Below are 21,450 nucleotides of genomic sequence, written 5' to 3' on the forward strand. Positions count from 1 at the left end.
AAGTTCCAGGGCCTTCTTACCTCTTCACAGCATCTGCCCAGAGAGTGTAATTTTGCTATGAATTTTGCTTATAAAGATGACATTTACAGCCAAACATTTTGGGTCTGAAGGTTTCAGAGAAGTGCAGCCACACAGAAGTGTAGGTGGGCCTCCATACACCCTGGTTCTTCACGAAGGTTCTAACCTCCGGCGTCACAAACAGGCAGAAGGTAACGTGGTACAAATGCTGTTGACCACAGCTTTATTACATCAGCAGAGTCAGCACCAGTACAGGGATTCTGTTCCTGGGACAGACTGACCTCCAAGTCCCTTGTCCAGGAGGGGAAAGGTTCATTAACAAAAAAAAAAAAAAGGAAAATATGAATATGTAGAGGCAAGAGCAAGGTCTCTTAAAAACGGCAGTATGGAACAATGGTCGACGAGGAACGGGAGACCCAGGGACTGGTCTGAACTTGGCTTTGAACTGGCTGTGACCTCCAGTGAGGACACACTTCCTCATTCCACTGTTAGGTACGGCTAGTCTGTGAGGCAATTTGCAGAATTAAAAAAAACAAAAAACAAAAAAACAAAAAACAAACCAACTCAAAATGTCTCCATGCCTTGCCATCAAGCCCACACTGCAGATACGCGCTGTCAGTTCGGACAAGGAAGAAACCCTTGGAATGCACATTCTAGGCCAGTCCTGCATCTTTGGCCATCCCATAGAAGATGCCTCCAGCCGCAATGAGGTTGGCTGGAGAATCAAATTCAGCTACTACTCCTTTGTCCAAGACCAGGACCCTAGCCAAGAAAAAGAAAAAGTGGTCAAGTCTAGCAGCCCTGGAGGCCTGTCCTGCCCTGGGTAACTGCTCAGGCTCCAAAGTGACATGGCAGCCCACCCACTTCAGTCAATCCACTCAGCCCAACTGATGGGCCACATACACACACTTGCAGAGCTGGTTATTTTTGCTATTTTGTTAGCTCAGTGCACGAAGCGGTTTCTGGGATCAAAACACCAAGTCCTATTCATCTCTGCCAGTCTGGGTTTGGAAAGCCTTCCCTAATGAGCCTTTCCTCTTGCTGGGGTCGTAGGGCTTCAGCAGGCTGTGTGCAGGGAACCACGGACCTGCACGCTGGGTCCTGTGTACAACCATCTGCTTTGTGCCAGCTCACAAAGGCACACGGCAGGAAACTAGGTTGCAGTGAGGCCAACGCTGCCATCCGGCACTTGGGCTGCTGCTGCTGCATGGATCAACTGCCCTACCCCAGGCAAGCTTGAGCCTGGAGTTAGAGTTTCCTAGCAACCACACACAGGATGCACCTGGCATAAGACCCATAGGCAACTACACTAGGGTAAGGTGGGAGGGGTGAGGCCAAGCCTGGAGAGAGACTCTTTTGTGAGCCGGGCAGGTTGCTTTCTGAACCCCACCCGCTGGACCCTTAGATCTGTGTGCTGGGAAGGAGTCTAAACTTGCCCAGGAGGCTGTGTCATTCAAACTCAATTCCCTAGTGACTTCTCCTGGCCCTTAACACGAAGACCAACTGAATCTGCATAGTCTTCAAGTCAGCTTTTAGGGCCTGCTCCTCTCCAACTCTGCCCTCCAGTCTCAGTGTTCCCCGCCTTGGGGCTGTGCTGCCTCTAGTTCTGAGGTCTGCATCCTCCTCCCTTTCTTATCCTTTGGGACCAGCTGGCACTTTCTCAGCAGAGGGTCCTGCTACCTTGTGTAGACTCCTCTGCTTACACACACAGGGACCCCCCCCCCCCCGCTTCCTTCCCATGAGCTCTGATTTCAGGCTTTGTAACCTGACTCATAATTTCTGCCTGCCCTTTTAGAAGGTGTGAACTCCCAACCCCCACGCAAGAGCCTGATGGCTGCATGGGGACACTTCCAAGAGAAAGCATGTAAACTTTGGTTGACCCATCTCCCTGCCCAAGGAAGCCAAGAGATTATGAGGGCAATCCTTGGAGGAATGGGTGCTGGGGAGCAAACTAACATTTCTCAGTGTTACCTTCAATTTAAATATTATTTCATTGACTCCTTAACAGGAGTTCTGAGAGATCTGGAACAGGCCCTGGAAAGCCTTGTAAGTTGCCCATAGTCACGCAGCAGTCATGGGCTCAGTGCTCTGGTTCAGACACGAAGCCTTCCCCACAAGAATCAGCTCTTTCCGGCATTGTTAGGGTCTATCCCCAAGGATGGGACTCAGGAATCTGTCATGTACCTCCCAAGCAGCTTTGTCATACTCCCTGTGACCAGTTGTGCTCCCGTGTCCCAGGTGGCAGTAGTGAGGTACACAGGACAGACATGCAAACCTCCCTCAACACGCTTGGAAGTGATGTGAGGGGCGGTCCAATCCCCTTACCCATCAACCGTAAGGAGCACTGGTCCTCTGTGGTGCTCCGGGCAATTTCCAGTGTCTAGGAAGCCTGGTGTACCTTTCCCCACATGTTAGTCATTCCAAAAGGACCCTGTGTCTTACTCTGCCTGTGTCATTGTACCCACTTAGCCCTGCTCTATTCTACCTTGTAAGCAAAGCTTGGGAATCCCGCTCTGTGGCCCCATAGCATAACCAGTTCCAAGAGTTTATACCACCCAGAGACTTTCATTGGCCTCGCCTCTTCCGGACTCCCAGGGGACAGCTGCCGATCCCCTCACTTGTCTTCTGGGGCTCACCTGTTGTAGTCCATGATTGTGTTGAGCCGGTGGGCAATGGTCAGTACAGTGCAGTTTTCAAACTGTGTACGAATGGTGCCCTGGATGAGGTCATCTGTCTCCAGGTCAACGGCAGCAGTGGCCTCGTCTAAAACCAGGACTCGGCTCTTTCGGAGCAGGGCTCGGGCTAGGCACACAAGCTGCCTCTGGCCAACACTGAGAAAGAAGGCGGGCGTTTCCATTGGGGTGGGCAGGCTGCCTTCCAGACTACCCTCCTTCCCAATACGTTTGTCTCCATTCCTTCTCAGCAGCCTGGTTGTCTATCTTTCCTGGTTCTGCCACAGCTCTCCAGGAGCAGGGACAAGGGCTTGTACCATAATGAGGCATCTGAGGGCTAGAGCCAGAGCCAAACACCACTGTGACAGCTCTGTTGGAAATGTTCTCAGGTCTCTCCTTCCTGGGCTTCCTTCCTGACCACTCTGCGACTAGGGCCACTGTGTGTCTTCAGGGCACAATATTGCACTTTAGTAAGAGCAGATCGCTCTTCCTGGATCTTTACATACAAGCCACTCATGTCATCTTGTTAAATCTATGATTGTGCCATTCTGACAGTAGTCTACCTACACACGTAAGGGAGGAACCTGGGGACTCCCCATCTTTGTTCATTGTGAACCAGGAGAGCCGATTCTTATCTTCAACTTCTGGCCTTGAAAGCCAGAACCAGTAAACAAAGCAAGGCTGTGTTCCCAACCACAGAGGCCACAGCACCCTCCCCCCACCCCCCACACACACCCAAGGACAAATACCTCAACCATTCCCAGAGGGGTGAGTCACAGCCAGAGTAAAGACCAGCCTCCCTCCCTGGCCTCTTCCCGCAACTAATGAAGGTTTTGGCAGCAGAATGAGCTGCCAGATAGAACTCGGGGCTGATTAATGGTAGGCCTGGCACCGGATACAGGTTATACTTAAAGTGACCATAATCTCACTGAGGGAGGAGGGACCATTTCTGTCTCTGATCCTGGTGTAAAGGGCTACAGACACTCAGACAGCCAAGAGCCTGAGAACCAGGAATTGAAGAGCCCTACTGCCACCAGCCACACCCATGTGCTTTATGTAAGGAAAAGAAACACATTTACCCTTACAGACTTTCTGGAGGGAGAGAGAAGGCGCTGTACTGGGAATTGAACCCAGTCCTCCCATTCACTAAGCAAGAGCTACATCTTCAGCCAGGGCTGGCCTTGAGCTTTGAATTCTCTCATCCTCTCTCTCTCTCTCTCTCTCTCTCTCTCTCTCTCTCTCTCTCTCTCTCTCTCTCTGAACTTTGGCAACCAATTGGGATTACAGGTGTGCGTCATCAGACCCACACCACACGTTTTCGATTTGAGAGAGCCTTGAGATGAAGCAAGGAAAGTAATGGGGACAAAAGTCTCATACTTTCCTGAGTCCCTTGCCCTGTCTCTGGCTGCCTATGCAATTTTGGGCAAGTAATTCCATTTCTATTTCCGGTCCATGGGGCAACGGTAAAGATTAAATGAGATGGCGGAGGCCAAAGTACTTTGAATACTGCAAAACATTAAGCACTGGTCAGATGTGACCTTTTGTTTGTTTGTTTCAAGTTTTGAAATATGAGTATGTGCTGAATATAAAGATGGGGAAAAGGGGTTAGGAATGTAGGTCATGGTAGAGTGTTTCTGAGCATGTGCAAGGTCTTGGGTTCGACCCCAGCACCAAAAGGAAAAAGTAAGAAAAGAAGAGAGGGCAGAGAGCTCATTGACACTTCACAGGAGTGCGTGTAGGCTAAGTGCTTCTCACAGAAAAGACCCAAGACTGCTTCCTTCAAAGTGCAGCCACTGACTGGCTACGTCTGGCTCTTTCAGATTTGAATTTTAGCTACTCTGGACAGAGCTGTGCTGAAAGTGGAAAATACAACCAGGTGTAGTATCTCATCTTGAGAGGCAGAGGTGGGGGGTTGGAGGGGGGGGAGAGAGGGAGAGAGAGAGAGGGAGGGAGGGAGAGAGGGAGAGAGAGGGAGAGAGATTTGGACAGAGGGAGACAGAAAGGCAGAGAGAGATCTCTCTGAGTTTTAGTCCATCCTGGCAAATTCTAGGACAGCCAGGGCTACTTACATAAAGAGATCTTATCTCAAAAATCAAACAGCAACAACAATAAAAAATGCAAAATATCCATAACAACTTTTTTTTTTTTTTTTTTTTTGAGGCAAGAAATCATTTAATAGCCCAGAACAGCTTTGGATTTAAGGTAATCTTTCTTTCTGCTCAGCCTTCCAGGGTCTGGAATGAGGAGCACATATCACCTAATAGCTTTTATACTGATGGCACAAGGAAGTTGTTTTGGATACATTAGCCTGAATAAAATGTGCTATTAGGGCTGGAGAGATGGCTCAGCAGTTAAGAGCACTGACTGCTCTTCCACAGGTCCTGAGTTCAAATCCCAGCGACCACATGGTGGCTCACAACCATCTCTAATGAGATCTGATGCCTTCTTCTGGTGTGTCTAAAGACAGCTACAGTGTACTCACTTACATGAAATAAATAAATAAAAATTTTTAATGTGCTATTAGAATTTATTCCAGGGCGTGTTTAGTTAGGTCAGTGGTTATCAACCTGTGGGTTGCAACCCTTTTGGGGGTCACCTGTCTGATATTCTTCATATCAGATTTTACATTATAATTTATAATAGAGTTTACAAAGTAGCAACAAAAATAATTTTATAGTTGGGGGGGTCACCAAAATATGAGGAACTGTATTAAAGGGTGGTAGCATTAGGAAGGTTGAGAACCACTGAGTCAGATGGTTTAGTGGATCAAGGTGCTTGGCACTGGGATTGATTATCTGAATTTGACCTTCATAACTCACATCTTATAAGAGAACTGGCTCCTGTAAGTCATCCCACACATGAGTGCCACTAAACAAATACTTAAAAATTTAAAAATATCAATTCTACTGGGTATGGTGGTGTATCCCTATAATTCTGAGTTCTAGGCTAGTCTGAACGACACTGTGAGATTGTCTCAAAAAAAAAATGAGGTGAGTGGGTGGAGGAGCACCCTCATAGAGGCATAGGGAGGAGGGGATGGGGTGAGTGGGTGGAGGAGCACCCTCATAGAGGCATAGGGAGGAGGGGATAGGGTGAGTGGGTGGAGGAGCACCCTCATAGAAGCATAGGGAGGAGGGGATGGAGTGGGGGTTTGTGAAGGGGAAATTGCGAAAGGGGATAACACTTGAAATGTAAATAAAATATATTCAATAAAAAAAGAAAAATATGAGGTGAGTAAATTGACTTTTTAAAAGATATATTTTTATTTATGTGTATCTTTGTGTGTTTGTGTGTGTTGTGTATGTGTATGCTTGGTGTGTGTGTGTGTGTGTGTGTGTGTGTGTGTGTGTGAGAGAGAGAGAGAGAGAGAGAGAGAGAGAGAGAGAGAGAAGAGTTGGGTCCTCTGAAAGAACAGCAAGTGTTCTTAACCACTAAGCCAGCCCCAAATTAGTTAACTCACCTCTGTATTCTTGTCTGTTTACTTACCTCTCTTGTTATTAGCATAGTTATTTTGTGTGTGTGTGTGTGTGTGTGTGTGTGTGTTTCTGTATGTATAAACTGTGTGTAGGCAGGTATGGAGGTCAGAGGACAACTCAGTAGATTCAGTTCTCTCCTTCTCAGGTCAGCAGGTTTGTGTTTTGTGTGACAAGCACCTTTCCCCCCTGAGCTGTGCCATCACCCCATGCCTCTTTTGAGAAGGGGTATTACCATTATGGTGGTTTGAACAGATATGGCCCCCACAAATTCATGTGTTTGAATGGCTGGCCCATAGGGAGTAGCATTGTTAAGAGGTGTGGCCTTATTGGAGTAAGTGAGTCACTGTTGGGGCAGAATTTGAGATTATAATGCTCAAGCCATGCCCAGTGCAGAAGGACAGTCTTCCTTCTGGCTGCCTGTAGATTGAGATGCAGAACTCTTGCTCCTCCACCACCATGCCTGCCTGCATGCTGCCATGCTTTCTGCCATGTGATAATGAACTAGACCTCTGAAACTGTAAGCCAGTCCCAATTAAATGTTTGCCTTGTCGAGGTCATGGTATTGCTTCGCAGCAACAGAAGCTATAACCAAGACCACTGTGCTGCCTTCTAACATGGTTACTAGGAAAAAATACATATGTGGCTTGCATGTCATACATTTATATTATTTATTACTTTATTTATATGGGGTTCTTGCCTACATACATGTCTATGTAAAACATATGTGCAGTGCCCACTGAAGCCAGAAGAGGAGGGCAGATTCCCAGGAATAGGAATTACAGCCGATTCTCAGCCGCTGTGTAGCCATTAGGAATTGAACCAGAAATGAAGGAACTCAAACAAAAATATGAAAGGAAATCTAGGTATCGAGGCCTTGGACTCAGTAAGAACAGACTGCCAATCCGTTCTTACACACAGCCCTGGGGCTTGGGCGGTGGAACCTGAGGGTGGGGGTAGGGGTCACAGGAACTGCAGAGAGAGCCCACTTTGTACGTTCCTGAGCTGACCGCCTCCGTCCTGGCAGATAGCTTTATCTTTCTAGAGTAGCATAGCCTTCCTCTCACTTGCTCCACAGGTACGGGACCCCGGAGCCCAGAAGATTCCAGCAAGGGTAGGATCATCTTGTCGGCATGTCACTGGGGCCTACACTCAGCTGTGCAACTTTGGCTAACCCTCTGCCCTCTCTGAGTTTGTTTCCTAAGCTTCAAAGTGAGGCTTGTGTGGAGAGCCTGTGGGGAGGCACCCTGTGCCTGCTGAGAATATACTTCACACAAAACAACGCCCCTGTGCAGCTCTGGCTGAGGTGCATGCCTGTGTAGATCAGTGGTCATCTGGCTTCTCTCCAGTACCCACAGGGTCCCTTGTGTGAGGCAGCATTCCCAAGATGTCTACTTCCACACCTACCTGAGATTATCCCCACCCTCAGAGCACTGGAAATCCAGGCCTGCTGGCTGGCTGCTCACAAAGGTGCTCAGGTGGGATAGCTCCAGGGTCCTCCAGATGTCTTCCTCCGAGTAACGGCCAAAGGGATCTAGGTTCATGCGCAGGGTGCCCGAGAACAGGATGGGGTCCTGGAGACATAAGAAGATCAGAGAGAAGTGGCTTAGCTCCTATAAGGAGTCCTAGGAGTGTGAAGGAAAAAAGCATTTCAAGCAATAGCTCTCTGCTCTGTCCCCAGTCCTCCAGAAGGAGGACTTTAGCAGGGTGATAAAAAAAATTGTGTGTGTGGGAGTGATAAACCTCAGCTTGGCCAGTTGCTAAGTCCCCTGCTGAGGCAGGAACCAGTGCCACTAATCTGTCTAAAGTGTCTATTCGGCATAAACACACACACACACACACACACACACACACACACACACGAGCCAGAAAAGGCCATTTGGAATTGTGCAACTAGGAGAGGAAGACAGGACACCTCAGCATTGCTGTGCTTGGGAGGAGCCTGTGGTCCTTTCCAGCTGCTAGCCCAGGAGCCCAAGGGTAATCCTGACTGGCCAAGGTTGTCTGCCCTTCTAAATTTATGCCTGGGTGGCTCCTGTGTTGACTTTGTTCCCCGATGTGGAGGCACTTTTCCAGCCAGCCTCCAAGGTTCAGTTCTTAAGTTCCCAAAGGTTTTTTATTGGGAGGACTGGATGGAGGGAGTTGGCAAAGGGCATGTGGGGGCAGGATGGACAAACAGGGACACAATACCAAGGACAATACGGGGACACACTGAGGCTTCTACCTGAGGGATGATGGTGAGCTGAGAACGCAGGTCATGGAGGCCAATCTGTGCCACATTGATCCCATCAATGAAGATCTCACCCTCTGTGGCCTCCAGGATTCGGAATAGGCAGAGAGTCATGGAAGATTTGCCAGCCCCAGTGCGGCCCACTATGCCTACCTGCGGGGCATGGGAAGGGTTGTCAGGGGGCACCTCCAGGTTTCCATCAGCAGCCAATAGATTACGGGGTTCTCCCCACAAGGGCTGTGGCAACGTCCCCGGGCACAAGTACCTTCTCCCCACCCTGCACATGCAGAGTCAGGTTCTTCAGCACCAACTCGAGGCCCGGCCGGTACCGCACTGAATAGTTCCGGAACTCCACCACCCCTCGTGAGGGCCAGCCTTCCGGAGCACGGTGGTTCTCCACCACCCAGGGGGCCTAGCAGGAGACAATTGGGTTCTCCAGTTCTCATCAGGGTGATAACATTCTACTTTTCAGCCCCTCCCCTTTCTAGACACCTCAATCCTCACCCACTATGGTCCCTAGATGAGAGGCCTGGCACCCTATAGTTCAGTGAATTATTACATCCTTTTACGTTTTTTTCATAAAAGAAACCCAGGGCCTCACACGTGCTAGGCAAGCCTGTTATCACTGGGCCACACCTCCAGCCTTTTCCCTTTGATTTCGCTCCCTCAAGTGCTTTTCCAAAACCTGGCAGTCCTGCTCCTGATGCTCTGGAGGTCTCTCCCTACTTGTGTTAGCCCCTCCTCTCATCTTATTTATTTATCATTTATTCCTAAGTATCACCAACGAGACAGATCTCTTGTTCTGGAAGGCTTTTGTTCCAGCTTGCACAGGAGCATATATGATCTATACATTAGCAAGTCTATAAGTGAAACAAGTGGGATCTTGGGCCCAGAAGAATCTGGAGTTACTGTAACTATGCATCATTCAAGTTATGATAGAGGTAACCTGGAGGAGTTGAGGGAACGAGGCAGGTGGCTATCTGGAGGAAGCTCATGACTGACAAGAGGAATAGCTTCTGCTGTTTGTGTTCTGCAGTACAGGGACAGGTACTCTGTCACCTCCCAACTGCTGGGATGACAGGCTTGAGCCGCTACACCAGGTTTATGTAGCTTTAGGGACAGAACCCAGAGCTCCGTGTGGGGGGCCCTTCCAAGAATGGGAACCTGTGTGACCGCTCAGGATGCACACCCATGAAGCCAACCTTGCTTCTGGATGGGGAAGCCAAACAATAGGCAATGAAAGCCGCAGGGGAAGCTGAGCACGGGTGGCACACACCGGGAATGACAGTTCCCAGGAGACAGGAGTAGGATTGTGACTTTGAGCTAAATAGCAAGGCTGTCTCTGGAAATCCAAGGGCTAGGGATGCAGCTCAGTGGCAGAATGGTTGCCCAGCATCTGTGAGGTCCTGGGTCCCAGTGCCAGCATTGGGAAAGGAGAAAAAGAGAAAGAGGAGGGGAAGGAGGGGTAAGAGGGAGGAGAGGGGAGAGGAAGGGGGAGAAGGGAGTAGGAGGAAAGGGGGAAGGGAGAAAGAAGGGAGTGTGGAGAAGGGAGAGGGAGGAGAAAGCAGCAGCACCAGCAACAGCAGTTCATACAGATAGCTCTCTCCAGGAGATGTTAAAGGCAGAAATGGACATCAGGACCGAGAGCAGCATCATTTGGAGTAAAGCAACTAGTTGTGTGCATGCGCAGGACATGTTGGCTGCAGGGAGACATAGAGAAATGGATGTCTCAGGAATCAGGTGTATGCTGGGGGAAGGTAGAGCTAGTAGCATGGAGGCCAGGTTGTTTTGGGGTGGGGAACAAGTAAATGTGTGTGTCTGTCTGTATGTCTCTCTCTGTGTGTATGTGTGTGTATGTGTGGCATGTTTGTCACTGAAAGTCTACCAACAGACCCAAACCCTGATCACAGAAGCTCCCAAGCAGAAGAGAGGGTAGTTTCATCTGGAAATATCACGTTGAATCAGAATAAGTGTTCTTGAAATAGAGCAAAGGTCTCTTAGACCGGAGCCAGGTAAGTTATGAGCGAGCTTTTTTCCTGGAAAGCAGGCTGCTGAAGGCAAGGTCTAGGATGAGGTAGGAGGAGAACATGTGTAGATCAAAGCTTTAAATGAATTCATGGGTCCGGAGAGATGGCTCAGCGGCTAAGAGCACTAACTGACTGCTAAGAGGTCCTGAGTTCAATTCCCAGCAACCACACAGTGACTCACAACCATCTGTGATGAAATCTGATGTCCTCTTCTGGTGTGTCTGATGACAGCGACAGTGTGTGTACTTATGTATAATAAGTAAATAAATCATTTTAAAAGGTAGACTTCACGACAAAGAACTCAGAACCGAGACGACGCAATGCAGGGAAGGGGGCAGGGTTGTTTGTGTGTAGGATGGAAGATGGACATAGATGGGAATCATCCAACAGAGGGAGCAGGACAGGGGTGTGACTGAGGAAGCCACATCCTCCTGCAGCCATATAAAATGATAGAAATGGAGAGGCTGGACTTTGGAAAGAGAAAACCATCACCTCAAAGAGAAAGGAAGGAGGTGGAGGACACTCAGGCAGGACTAAAGAGCCTTTAAATGAATTCATGGGGTTGGAGAAGGGAGTTTACATCTTTAACCTATTTTCTCACAGAAGAATCAGGTGAGGTGGAAGGCTGAGCACAGAGAAGAGATGTAGTTTCAGGACAGAGAATACTCCCAAGAGGTCATTTTGAAAGCAGGAGCTTGAGAGATGGCTCAGCAGTTAAGAGCACTGACTCCTCTTCCAAAGGTCCTGAGTTCAATTCCCAGCAACCACATGGTGGCTCACAACCATCTGTAATGAGATCTGATGCCCTCTTCTGGTGTGTCTGAAGACAGCGACAGTGTGCTCATTTACATAAAATAAATCTACAAAAAGAAAGAAAGCAGAAATACATACTTCTTGGGAAGTGAATCAGGGATACCATCGAGACAGAGTATGATGTGGATAGGTGGGGTTCTAGGGGGAGATGGGTTGACAGCATCCCCTGGTGGAGCATAAGTAGGATCTAGATAATTGATGGAAGGTGAAAAGGACAGGAACTGTTGGGAGACAAAGGGAGATCAGAGCGCTGGAGTCTCGTACAAGGCAGAGTACTGTGAGCACACAGTCGGGAATCGAAAAATGGGCTGCTTGAACACTAAGAGTTTGGGGATGGTGCAGCTTTTGGGCATGAAGAGGTCTGAACTATAACCTCTTTGGAGAAAAGTCTGTACCCACCTAGGAGATAACATTTTTTTCCCCTAGAAAAGGGCACACTACTCTGCCAATGTTCCCTAGACTGGCCTCTTTGTCTGGAATGCTCCCTTCACCCTGCCCATCCCTACTTTGTCAAAACTTGTAAATTCTCTGACTGTCACTTACTCTGGAATATCCCTGCTGAACCACCTCCCCTAGCTGCCCTGTACACAGCCCCAGAGCCTCACCATCCAGATGCACATGCCTTGTGCCTACCCCTAGTTCAGAATCTCTTGCTCAACTCTGAACCCTCTATACCTAGCATCAACCATGGCATCAACCTCTGAGAGTTGGATGGATGGGTGGGGTGGATGGATGGATGGATGGATGGATGGATGGATGGATGGATGCTACTTAAACAGCTAGCCTTGAAACACAGTGATTACAAGCCACCAAACATTCTTCCTCCAGTCACCCAGGTACCCTCTTCTGCAGGGCTCCTCTTGGAACTCACCTCAGTCTCCATCCTAGAGTACTCTTTGACTCTCTCCACAGCTATGATATTAGACTCCAAGTCAGACATCGTTCGTATCATCCAGTTCAAAGCTGCGGTAACCTGAACAGAGGAACAATGTTATGGGAGGAGACCAGCAGTGGCTTCCTTCCTTCCTTCCTTCCTTCCTTCCTTCCTTCCTTCCTTCCTTTCCTCCTTCCTCCCTTCCTTCTTTCATTTCTTCCTTCCTTCCTCCCTTCCTTCCATTTTTCTTCTGTCTTGATTTTTCGAGACAGGATTTCTCTATGTAACCCTGGCTGTCCTGGAATTTACTCTGTAGACCAGGCTGGCCTCAAACTCAGGAATGTGCCTGCCTCTGCCTCCCCAAGGCTGAGACTAAAGGTGTGCATCCCCATACCCTACTCATGACTTCATTTCTTGATCAGTGGAATCCCATTCAATCTAAGACCTACGGGCATATGTGACTAGGCATCTAATCACAATTGTGCCTCAGGTGATGACAATGCAGACTTGGTGGAGGGCAGTCTTTCTCTCAGTGCTTCTCAAACTTTAATATGTAGTAGTTTTCTCTGAGCGTTCTGTCAGAAGGCAGTGTGTGAGTCAGTAGCTCTGAGACTCTTTATTTCAAATATATTCCCTGAATATGTCAGTGTGGCCAGTCCAAGGACTGTCCTGTGTGATCAAGAAGCCTTGACAGAAATGCAGAATCCAAGCTGGAGCTCAGAGATGAACCTCTTGAACGAAGATGAACATTTTAACAAGATCTCCAAATGAGTCACATGCACACTGAGGTTTGAGCAGACGGGCCTGTCGGCTTCGCTTTTGTTTACCAATGCATTCAGATCCAAGCCACCTGAGACCTCGGCAATGTGATTTGCTTTACAAAAATCCCATTTGCAGTTTGTATAACTCTTTGACCATACAGGCTGGTGTCAGGATGACCTCCAGTTCCAGGCTCCAGTCACCTGATCTGCTTACAGTCATCCCTTTTCTTCCACATCCACAGGGCACTGGTTCTGAGGCCCTGAAATCCACCTAACTCCACATACACTCCAGTCCTTCACACAAAATTGTTTATGATTCACATGAGAGCCACTCACAGCCGCCGGGTGCCGTAAATGGCCTCTAGGTTGCTTAAGGTTCCTAACACAATGCCTTCCTGTCACTTGTCACTTCTTTGCATGTATTCACAGGCACAATGGAATCATCTTGGTTTTTGTTTTCTGCTTTTTTTTTTTTTAAGAAATTTCTGGAATTTTTTTTTCAGATTGTTTTGGGAGAGGTTTTTGTTTTGTTTTGTTTTGAGAAAGGGTCTCACTCTATGGGCCAGACTAGCACTGAATTCACAGTAATCCTCCTGCCTCTGCTTTCTCCCAAGGATTCCAGGCACGTGCCATTGCTCCCAGCCTTCTCAAGTGTTTTCTATCTGCGGTTGCTTGATTCATCAGTGAAAAGGCCAAGGACACAAAGAACTGGCCGTAGCTTCCCTGAAGGCATGCACCATATCATGTAGTCTGGCCACGCATGTCCTGTATTCACACCTCAGTCAGCTTGACCCACATCCCACCCAGACATGATAGTTCTGTTTAGACCATGCTCCAAGATCATTTCCTCAAGATCTCAGACAGGGAAATTCCTTAAAGGACTGAGTACCTTCTTTTCCATCCTCCCTCATTCCCTCCCTCCCTTTCTTCTTGTACTTGGGTTTGAACCTAGGGCCTTGCACATGCTAGGCAAAAGCTCTACCAATGAACTACATCTCCCTGCCTCTTGCCACACTGTCTTCTTCCAGGAAGACCTCCCTAGCCCTTATCAGAGTTCATTGCTGGCAGTGCCTGGCTGAGAGATCCCAGGCTTTGAGAACCCCGCTGAGGCTGGTCTACCTGTGGAACAGAGGAGAATACTCAGCCAATGCTGGTGAGCCTCTGCCTCAGTGGTGGCTCTACCTAGAGTTCCAGGCCCTGCCTTACCTGTAAGGCATAGGACACAGAAAGACCCACAAGCCCTGGATTCAAGCCATTTCTCCCGATCACTGCAAACAGTGCGGCAAAGAACACCACGCAGTTCCCCACAGACTCCACACGGACACCCAGCCATCTGTAGGGACCAATAGGGAGGAAATGAACAAAAATGGAGGGGGTGCCAGAGCCCACCCAGAACCAAAGAGCGCCCGTGGGCACCTGTAGAGGAAAGGGAGGCTCCTGACCGGTTGGAGGCGATGTAGGGATAGGAGCTCTTCTGGTTATTATCCACCTTAGTATCACTGAGGGCCTTGAAGTCTTGGAGTCGGCCATAGGCCCGAATGACACTGGTGCCCGCTACCGTCTCCGAAAAGTGGGAGAAGATGGGTGAGCGGCTGATGGATTCCAGCCGCTTCAGCTGCCGGGATGTGGCCACATAGAAGCGCTGGTCAGGGATGGGAAGAGAATTCCAGTCAGGAATGTCATCCAGCCACCAACTCGGCCCTGTGTATCCTCCAAACAATCTCCTGCGTTTCCTCCTAGTCCTGCTCTTCCACAGGCGCTGCTGTCTTTCCCTTGGAGAACAGATTCCAGACACACAGTATACTTCACCCTCTGATCAACTGTGCTCAGTCAGGCAGGCCACCTCTTCCACAAAGCTCTCTCTGATTCCCTATACTCTTCTGTCTCCTCATCTTTCACAGTCTCCGATACTGTCTTGTTTAAACCCCCCAAGCAGTGAGATTCCTGGTTCTACTTGAAGATCCTAGATATGTGATCATATTCAAATGACTTCGCAAAGATAATTTTGTATATTTTTTTTCCAGGAAACATCCCTCTTACCCTATCTAGTTGTTTAAAGGATAATCCTACAAAACTATGGTTTTGCCTTTATCTTCCAGCCCGTATTCTGTGGGTCCCAAGACAGCCAGGCCCACACAGGATGTCTCTTTGCCCAGAGGCGTACCCCCAGCTCCTAGTGGGAACCGATCACCTCAAGAAAATGACCCCAGTAAGCACAAGTTGTCCCTGAACTCTGAGCAACTCAGGTGACACATATACATGTTCGAGGTATGCGTACAAAGGACAGGGTCTCCTAAACCGCTTATGGTGACTGACTCAAATAGTACTAATAGGTATAGGAGACGGAGGAGAAAGCTCACTCAGTGGAGTGCATGTCACATAAGCATGGAGACCTGAATTAAGATTCCCAGCACCCACAGTACAAATCCAGGCACGGTAGTGTACACCCGAACCCCAGCAGATCCTTGAAGCTCATTGCTCAGTCAGCCTGGATAGATGGAGCTCTACAACCAATGAGATACTCCATCCCAGAAAATAAGGTGGGACATGATTGAGGAAGACACCTGACATTGACCTCTGGCCTCCACAAATACACACACACACACACTTATGCACACACACAGAGACATGTATGTGCACATCCCACAGATAAATAAGTAAATATAATAAAATACAGCCAATCTGAAAGGGCCCCAGGGCTGCCAGTTTATGAACACACATTTCATCCTCACGTTATCCCAATGAAGTAGATGCTAAGAGTCTATTTTCTTTCAAACTAGATAAGTGAATTTCAAACACATAAAGCACCTGACTATAGTCCCTGATCCAGTCCAGGAACAGCCTAGCCTACAAGAGTACCCGTCCCACACTAGAGGCTCCCCCAGCACCACCACCCTCCCCGCCCACTCTAGAGCACCACCTGCCCCACGTGCTTCAGTGCCCCCTCCATCCACACTGGCACCTGCACAAAGACATAGAACACAGCCAGAGGCAGGACGACCATGATGAAGAGCGGCGTGCTGACCATGATGACCACAATGGTAGAGATGGATGAGTAGAAGGAATTGAACAGCATGAGGATGGTGGGGGCCAGAACCTCATCGATGACTTGGATGTCCTTGGAGAAACGGTTGAGGATGCGGCCTGAGGGTGTCGTGTCAAAGAAGGACTGAGGCGAACGAATCTTGTTGTGCAAAAGAGCTTTGTGCAGCAGGCGGGCAGCCTGGATAGCACTGATCACCATGGTGAAGGATGACAGCATGACCAGGAGCCCTTATTGGGACAGAGAGGGAGGGTGAGTCACTCACCCCAGGGGAGGAAGTCAGGATAGAAGGAAAGAATGAGACAGGAGATGGCCAGGTAGAGTTATGGAGGTTCTGAGACAGGGGCAGGATTTTGTGGCTTGGGGACTGGGCAGAGGATAGGAAGGGAGGAGCACCCCAATGTGATCACCTTGCAGCATCCCTAGAGCAGCATAGACACCTAGCCTCATGGAGGTGTTGTTCTGCTGGCTGTGTTCCACCGCATCATTGGTCCAGGCACTGAGCCACACGTTGGCTCCAATAGCAGCCGCATTTTGGCCGGCATACAGGAGGCAGATAAATAGCGTGTTGCAGAGCCCCACAGATTTGGCATAATCCCAATACACGCTCAGCTTCACCTGTAAAGAGTAGCCACGCCATTTTCACGAGCCCCAGGGACCTAATCATCATCCCCAGTCCATGCCCACTGTGCTCACATTGCCTGTCTCTGCTGTCTCTTCTTTGATTAATGCACCAGTCTCTTTAGTCTTTGTCACCGGCATCTCCTTCTCCAATGAATTCATGTGTCTCTTGGGCACAGGCCGGTTCTGGCCCTCCCCTTCAGAAGACAAGGAGCTCATCTCTCTGTGGAGGAAACTGGTCAGACCCAGGCAGGAGACTATGGACGCCCTCCCAGGACATGAGTGTCAGGGAGAATGTCCACTTGTATTCTCCCTGCCAGTGATTGAGGTCCCTGATGTAGCTTGCTGGGGACTCGAGAACTCTTGGGAATCTACCTCATAAACTGCCTGCGGAGCTCATAGATGGCTGGTTCATTGTCTGTCAGGGCTGTGTTGGTGCTGAGTGTGTCTTCAAGCAGGAGCACCTCCTCATTTGCATTTTGCAAGGCTGTAGCAGGAAAGGAAAAGCACAGAGGTTGACTGCTCCTTTGGGCAGCCTTTGGGAGCCAATCCTCCACACTGGTGGGAGGTCTGGATGGACAAGCAGGGAGCAGGAGAGGGTTTGTACGGCCAGCTAGAAGGAACTGGGTCTAGGCGACGCCAACAAAACACATGATAAAAACAAAAAAACCAAGCAAGCAGGCAAACAAAAAAACCTTCCCTTTGGAGACCGTAGAGAAGGGGCTTCAATAGCCCGAAAACTTGGACTTCCAAGTCAATATGGCTGACCTTAAATCCTACTTTCTTGATGGCAGCAGGACCTTAAGCAGGCATGGCCAAAGAGTAATGATCATAAATAGCTCATGACACCGTCAGTCACAAGATTAAGGGAAAGATGCGTGTCCTTGGTTTATCAAGGGGCATAGAGCTTGGGGAATGCTCTCGGACCAAGGGAAGGCCTGAGAGCTAGCTCAGAGGGTAGAGGTAGGGAACTCTGCCTAGGTAACCCAGAGGGGAGAGGTGCCTCTGGTGAGCTCAGACACTGCCCCGGGGCTTCGAGATGAGAGAGGCTTCTTTGTTAGTCTACTAGTTGAAATAGTTCCAGGACATAGCAATTACTTAACAACTCTTGTTGGTGAATGGTTTTGCCAAGTATTTGTACACTTACAACCCAATTCAACCAAAAGACAGCTTCAGTATATCTCCTGGGTCTGAGCTCGTGTGTCTTTTTAGCACTCAGGAAAACAGACCCTGAGACACAGGCTGCTAATGCAGTTAGAGGGCAAAGGGTAGGATCTGAGAGCCTCTCATTCACCTATCACATACATGGCTCTGGTTTCCCAGAACAAAGTCCCCAGTACCACACTAGGCTAGTCCAGGAATACTTGGATGAACCCCAGATGAGGTAGATGTTAGGAAAGGATGGGGGTCAGGAAGGTCAGGGATGGTGTGTGTTAATTTATGGCCACCTTCATGGTCCTCTTGGTTTTCATCTGGTGCATAGTTTCGGAGGAAGTTGGCAAAGGAGCCATCATGCTGCAAGAGAGTCGAGTAGTGGCCCATCTCAGTAACCTGTCCGTCAGCAAGCACAATGATAAAGTCCGTCTGGGGCAGGAAGCTGATGCCATGGGTTACCAGCACCCGAGTCTGTGGAGAAGGCAGCAGGCTCTGAGATACAGATACCCCAAGCATTAACACAGAGCCATGGGGTAAGCATGAGGGGTCATAGGCCAGGCATATCCACAACTGATCCCAACCCAGCCAGGGCCTACCCCACATCTCTGGGGTGTGCAACCCTATATGATTCCCCTAGTCATACCCTGCTTCTCAGGTTCCTACATTTCCAGGTCTTACCCACCCCCTTTAACCTCCTATTTGTTCTCTCCCAGAACCAGATCTCATCTTTGTTCCTAGCTTCCTGTGTCCTCACCTTGCCTGCCAGCACACCTTCTGGTCCAATCACTTGATCGAAGATATGCTTAGCCACATGAGAGTCCACAGCCGACAGTGGGTCATCCAGCAAAATAATGTTGGCATTACTATAAACAGCTCGGGCCAAACTTACCCGCTGTCGCTGGCCTCCAGATAGGTTAATGCCCTAAAGGAAGGAGAAGGTAAGTGATCAGTGGTGGTAAATAGAAGGGGTCAGGGACCATGGGGACAGAGCCTAGGTATCATTACTCAGCAAGGCAGACTCCTGTATCTGTATCTCACAGGACACTTGGTCTCCACAACTTTGTAGCCCATAAAAAGCTGTAAACCTCAAAGGAATGGTGTTGGCTCTTAAAATTGTTTGGGACAGATGAGCCCAGTCAGCACCCTGCCCAACGCCAGTGTTCACGACAGACGAATGGGAAAACAGCGGACGATCTATCACAGACTGGAATATTATTTAGCCCTAGAAGGAGAGAAATGCTGGCACACTCTACAACAGGGATGAACTCTGAACTCTTTATACCAACTGTAACAAACAGGACCCAGAAAGGTAAATACAATGTAACTGCACTCACAGTGGTGTCTAGGGGAGCCAGATTCTGAAACCAAAGAGGTGGTTACCAGAAGTCTAGGGATAAAGTAGGGATTGAGAGCTGTCCAATAACCAGCAGCAAGGTAACAAGGTCTGAGTGACATTTGGAATGGCCATGTTCTAGCAAGTATTGTGTAACACTGTAAATGTACACAACAGAACTGAACTGGGCACAGAAAAGATGGTTAAGGTGGTACATTTAATTTAGGAGACCTTTAACCAAACTCTTTTTTTTTTTTTTTGCCTGCAATTTTTTTTAGAATCATTTATTTATTTTATGTATGTGAGTACACTGTCACTGTCTTCAGACATACTAGAAGAGGACATTGGATCCCATCACAGATGGTTGTGAGCCACCATGGGGTTGCTGGGAACTGAACTCAGGACCTCTGGAAGAGCAGTCAGTGTTCTTAACCGCTGAGCCATCTCTCCAGCCCTAACCGAACTCTTCAAAAGGAAATACTTTACAAATAAACTCAAGGAATGGCAAGAAGGCTCGACAGAGAAAAGGCGTGCTTGCCACCAAGACTGAGGACCCAAGTTCGATTCCCAGTATCCAAACGTAGAAGGAAGGAATGGACTCTGGACGAATGCTGAAGCGCTTCTCTTATGCACGTATCCCACAAATTCATGTAATAAAAAAACGCCCCCCCCCGTCTCCCCAAAACTTCCACTGCAGTTCCATGTTTTATAATTCGAAGACCCTAATCAAACCAGGCATTGTGATGTATCCCTTTTATCCCAGCACTTGGGAGGCAAGAACAGGCGGATCTCTGAGAATTCAAGGCCAGTCTGGTCTACAGAGTAAGCTCCAAGACATGCTGACCATTTGGGTCCAAGTGCACCAAATGACCATCCACTGTCCTAGGGCAATCTATCACTAGGTAAAACCTAGTCTTCAAATGACCTTCAGGGTTCCAACGGTTGTTAGCTGCCTGATAACTTTGCTCTCTTCACCTCTCTCCTCTCCTCCCCCGACCCCTGGATCACTCTGTTCCAATCAAATTGGTCTCTTCCTTGGGCTAACGCCAGTCACACACACCTGCTTGAGCTCTGTTCTCTTCACCTCAGATGACTCCAGAGTAGATCTGTGGACAGCCAGGGCTCCATAGCCTCATGTGGGACTGTTCCCTCTGTACAGGTCTCTATTTCTCATCGAGGAACATCACTAACAAACCAGCCCAGCACTTATTTTTACATTCCTAACTGCTGCATCTCCCCATTTTAGGATTATCTACTATATATTTGGCTTATCTTGCTTATCGATGTTCCTTTGATAGAATGTAGGGCATATAAATAAGCCGAGATTTTTGTCCTGGTATATTCATCACCATATAATGTTCCCTGGCATGTAGTAGATGCTTAATAAAAGCCTAGTGGGTGAATCAATGAAAGAGTTCTTCTTTCTCGGTCATGAAGAGTCAGCTCAAGGGGCTGATGATATAGTTCATTGGTTAAGAGCACTGGCTGCTCTTCCAGAGTCCTGAGTTCAATTCCCAGCAACCACACGATGGCTCACAATCATCTGTAATAGGATCTGATGCCCTCTTCTGGTGTGCATGAAGACACATACTCAAGTACATAAAATAAGTAAACAAATCTTTTTGAAAGGAGTCAGCTCAACAGTGATGCTTCTCCTTACCCAGCCCCTCTGCCTCCTGCCCTTCTTCTCCCCTGCGTAGACCTTTGCCATGACCTTGGGAAATTCGTGTTCCCTGTCTGTTCATGAACTGTCCTCCATGGAATAGAGAGTGCTGTTTCCCATGTGCCCAGCACGGAGCTGGACATGATGGGACATAAACCCGCAAATGAGTAAGAGAACCTAAGATTGGGCTCTGGTTAGCAGCCTCCCGAGCTGGCCCCTTGGGGATGAGAAGCTGTACCTTCTCTCCGATCTCAGTCTGGTCCCCACCAGGAAGCACATCTAGGTCAGCTAGCAGGGCACATGTCTCCAGAGCCTGCTGGTAGCGCTTGGGGTTCATGGGTTGGCCGAAGAGCACATTTTCCTGAAGTGTGCAGTTCTGGATCCATGCCTGCTGTGGCACATAGGCCACAGAGCCCTGGCCGACGAGAAGGGAGAAGGTACTTTAGGGGTTGCCTGAGGCTAGCCAGACTTTATGGCTTTCTAGGAGACCCCCTCCTCTCACCTTTACAGACACTGCACCTTCCAGCTTCTCCATGTCTCCAAGTAAGGCAGACACCAGAGAGGACTTCCCACAGCCCACAGGTCCCACCACAGCCACCAATGCCCCCTTCGGGATTTGAATGTTTAGGCTAAGAGCAAAAAGCAGCAGTCAGTGGTGGGGCTTAGGTTTGATCCAAGCCTTCCGTCTTTAGACCCAAGGCCTGCTCCCTCCCGATATATCACCCATCGACAAGGAGAGAAAGGGCTATGTTTGATCTGACCTCTGT

General features: G+C 48.8%; 1 protein-coding gene across 2 annotated transcripts in view; it reads right to left on the bottom strand.

Moving 5' to 3' along the window:
• Positions 1-278: 278 nt before the first annotated feature.
• The window catches only part of ABCC3 (ATP binding cassette subfamily C member 3), a gene marked incomplete at its 5' end in the record, with an annotated part of 45,518 nt that continues 24,346 nt past the window's right edge, over positions 279-21,450 (bottom strand). The window contains 16 exons of one of the 2 annotated variants that reach the window (XM_080922198.1): positions 279-780; positions 2,655-2,849; positions 7,571-7,737; positions 8,388-8,546; positions 8,659-8,805; positions 12,105-12,206; positions 14,075-14,201; positions 14,311-14,510; positions 15,831-16,141; positions 16,322-16,529; positions 16,608-16,755; positions 16,908-17,019; positions 17,981-18,083; positions 18,442-18,609; positions 20,922-21,098; positions 21,186-21,312. In XM_080922198.1, coding sequence (XP_080778324.1) covers positions 672-780; positions 2,655-2,849; positions 7,571-7,737; positions 8,388-8,546; positions 8,659-8,805; positions 12,105-12,206; positions 14,075-14,201; positions 14,311-14,510; positions 15,831-16,141; positions 16,322-16,529; positions 16,608-16,755; positions 16,908-17,019; positions 17,981-18,083; positions 18,442-18,609; positions 20,922-21,098; positions 21,186-21,312 — 2,560 coding nt within the window. In that variant the 3' untranslated portion in view covers positions 279-671. Of the gene's footprint in view, positions 781-2,654; positions 2,850-7,570; positions 7,738-8,387; positions 8,547-8,658; positions 8,806-12,104; positions 12,207-14,074; positions 14,202-14,310; positions 14,511-15,830; positions 16,142-16,321; positions 16,530-16,607; positions 16,756-16,907; positions 17,020-17,980; positions 18,159-18,441; positions 18,610-20,921; positions 21,099-21,185; positions 21,313-21,450 lie in introns of both variants that reach the window. The other variant, XM_080922197.1, reaches the window with a different exon arrangement.

This window comes from Micromys minutus (genome assembly GCF_963924665.1).
Source record: "Micromys minutus genome assembly, chromosome: 10".
Taxonomy (NCBI): Eukaryota; Metazoa; Chordata; class Mammalia; order Rodentia; family Muridae; genus Micromys; species Micromys minutus.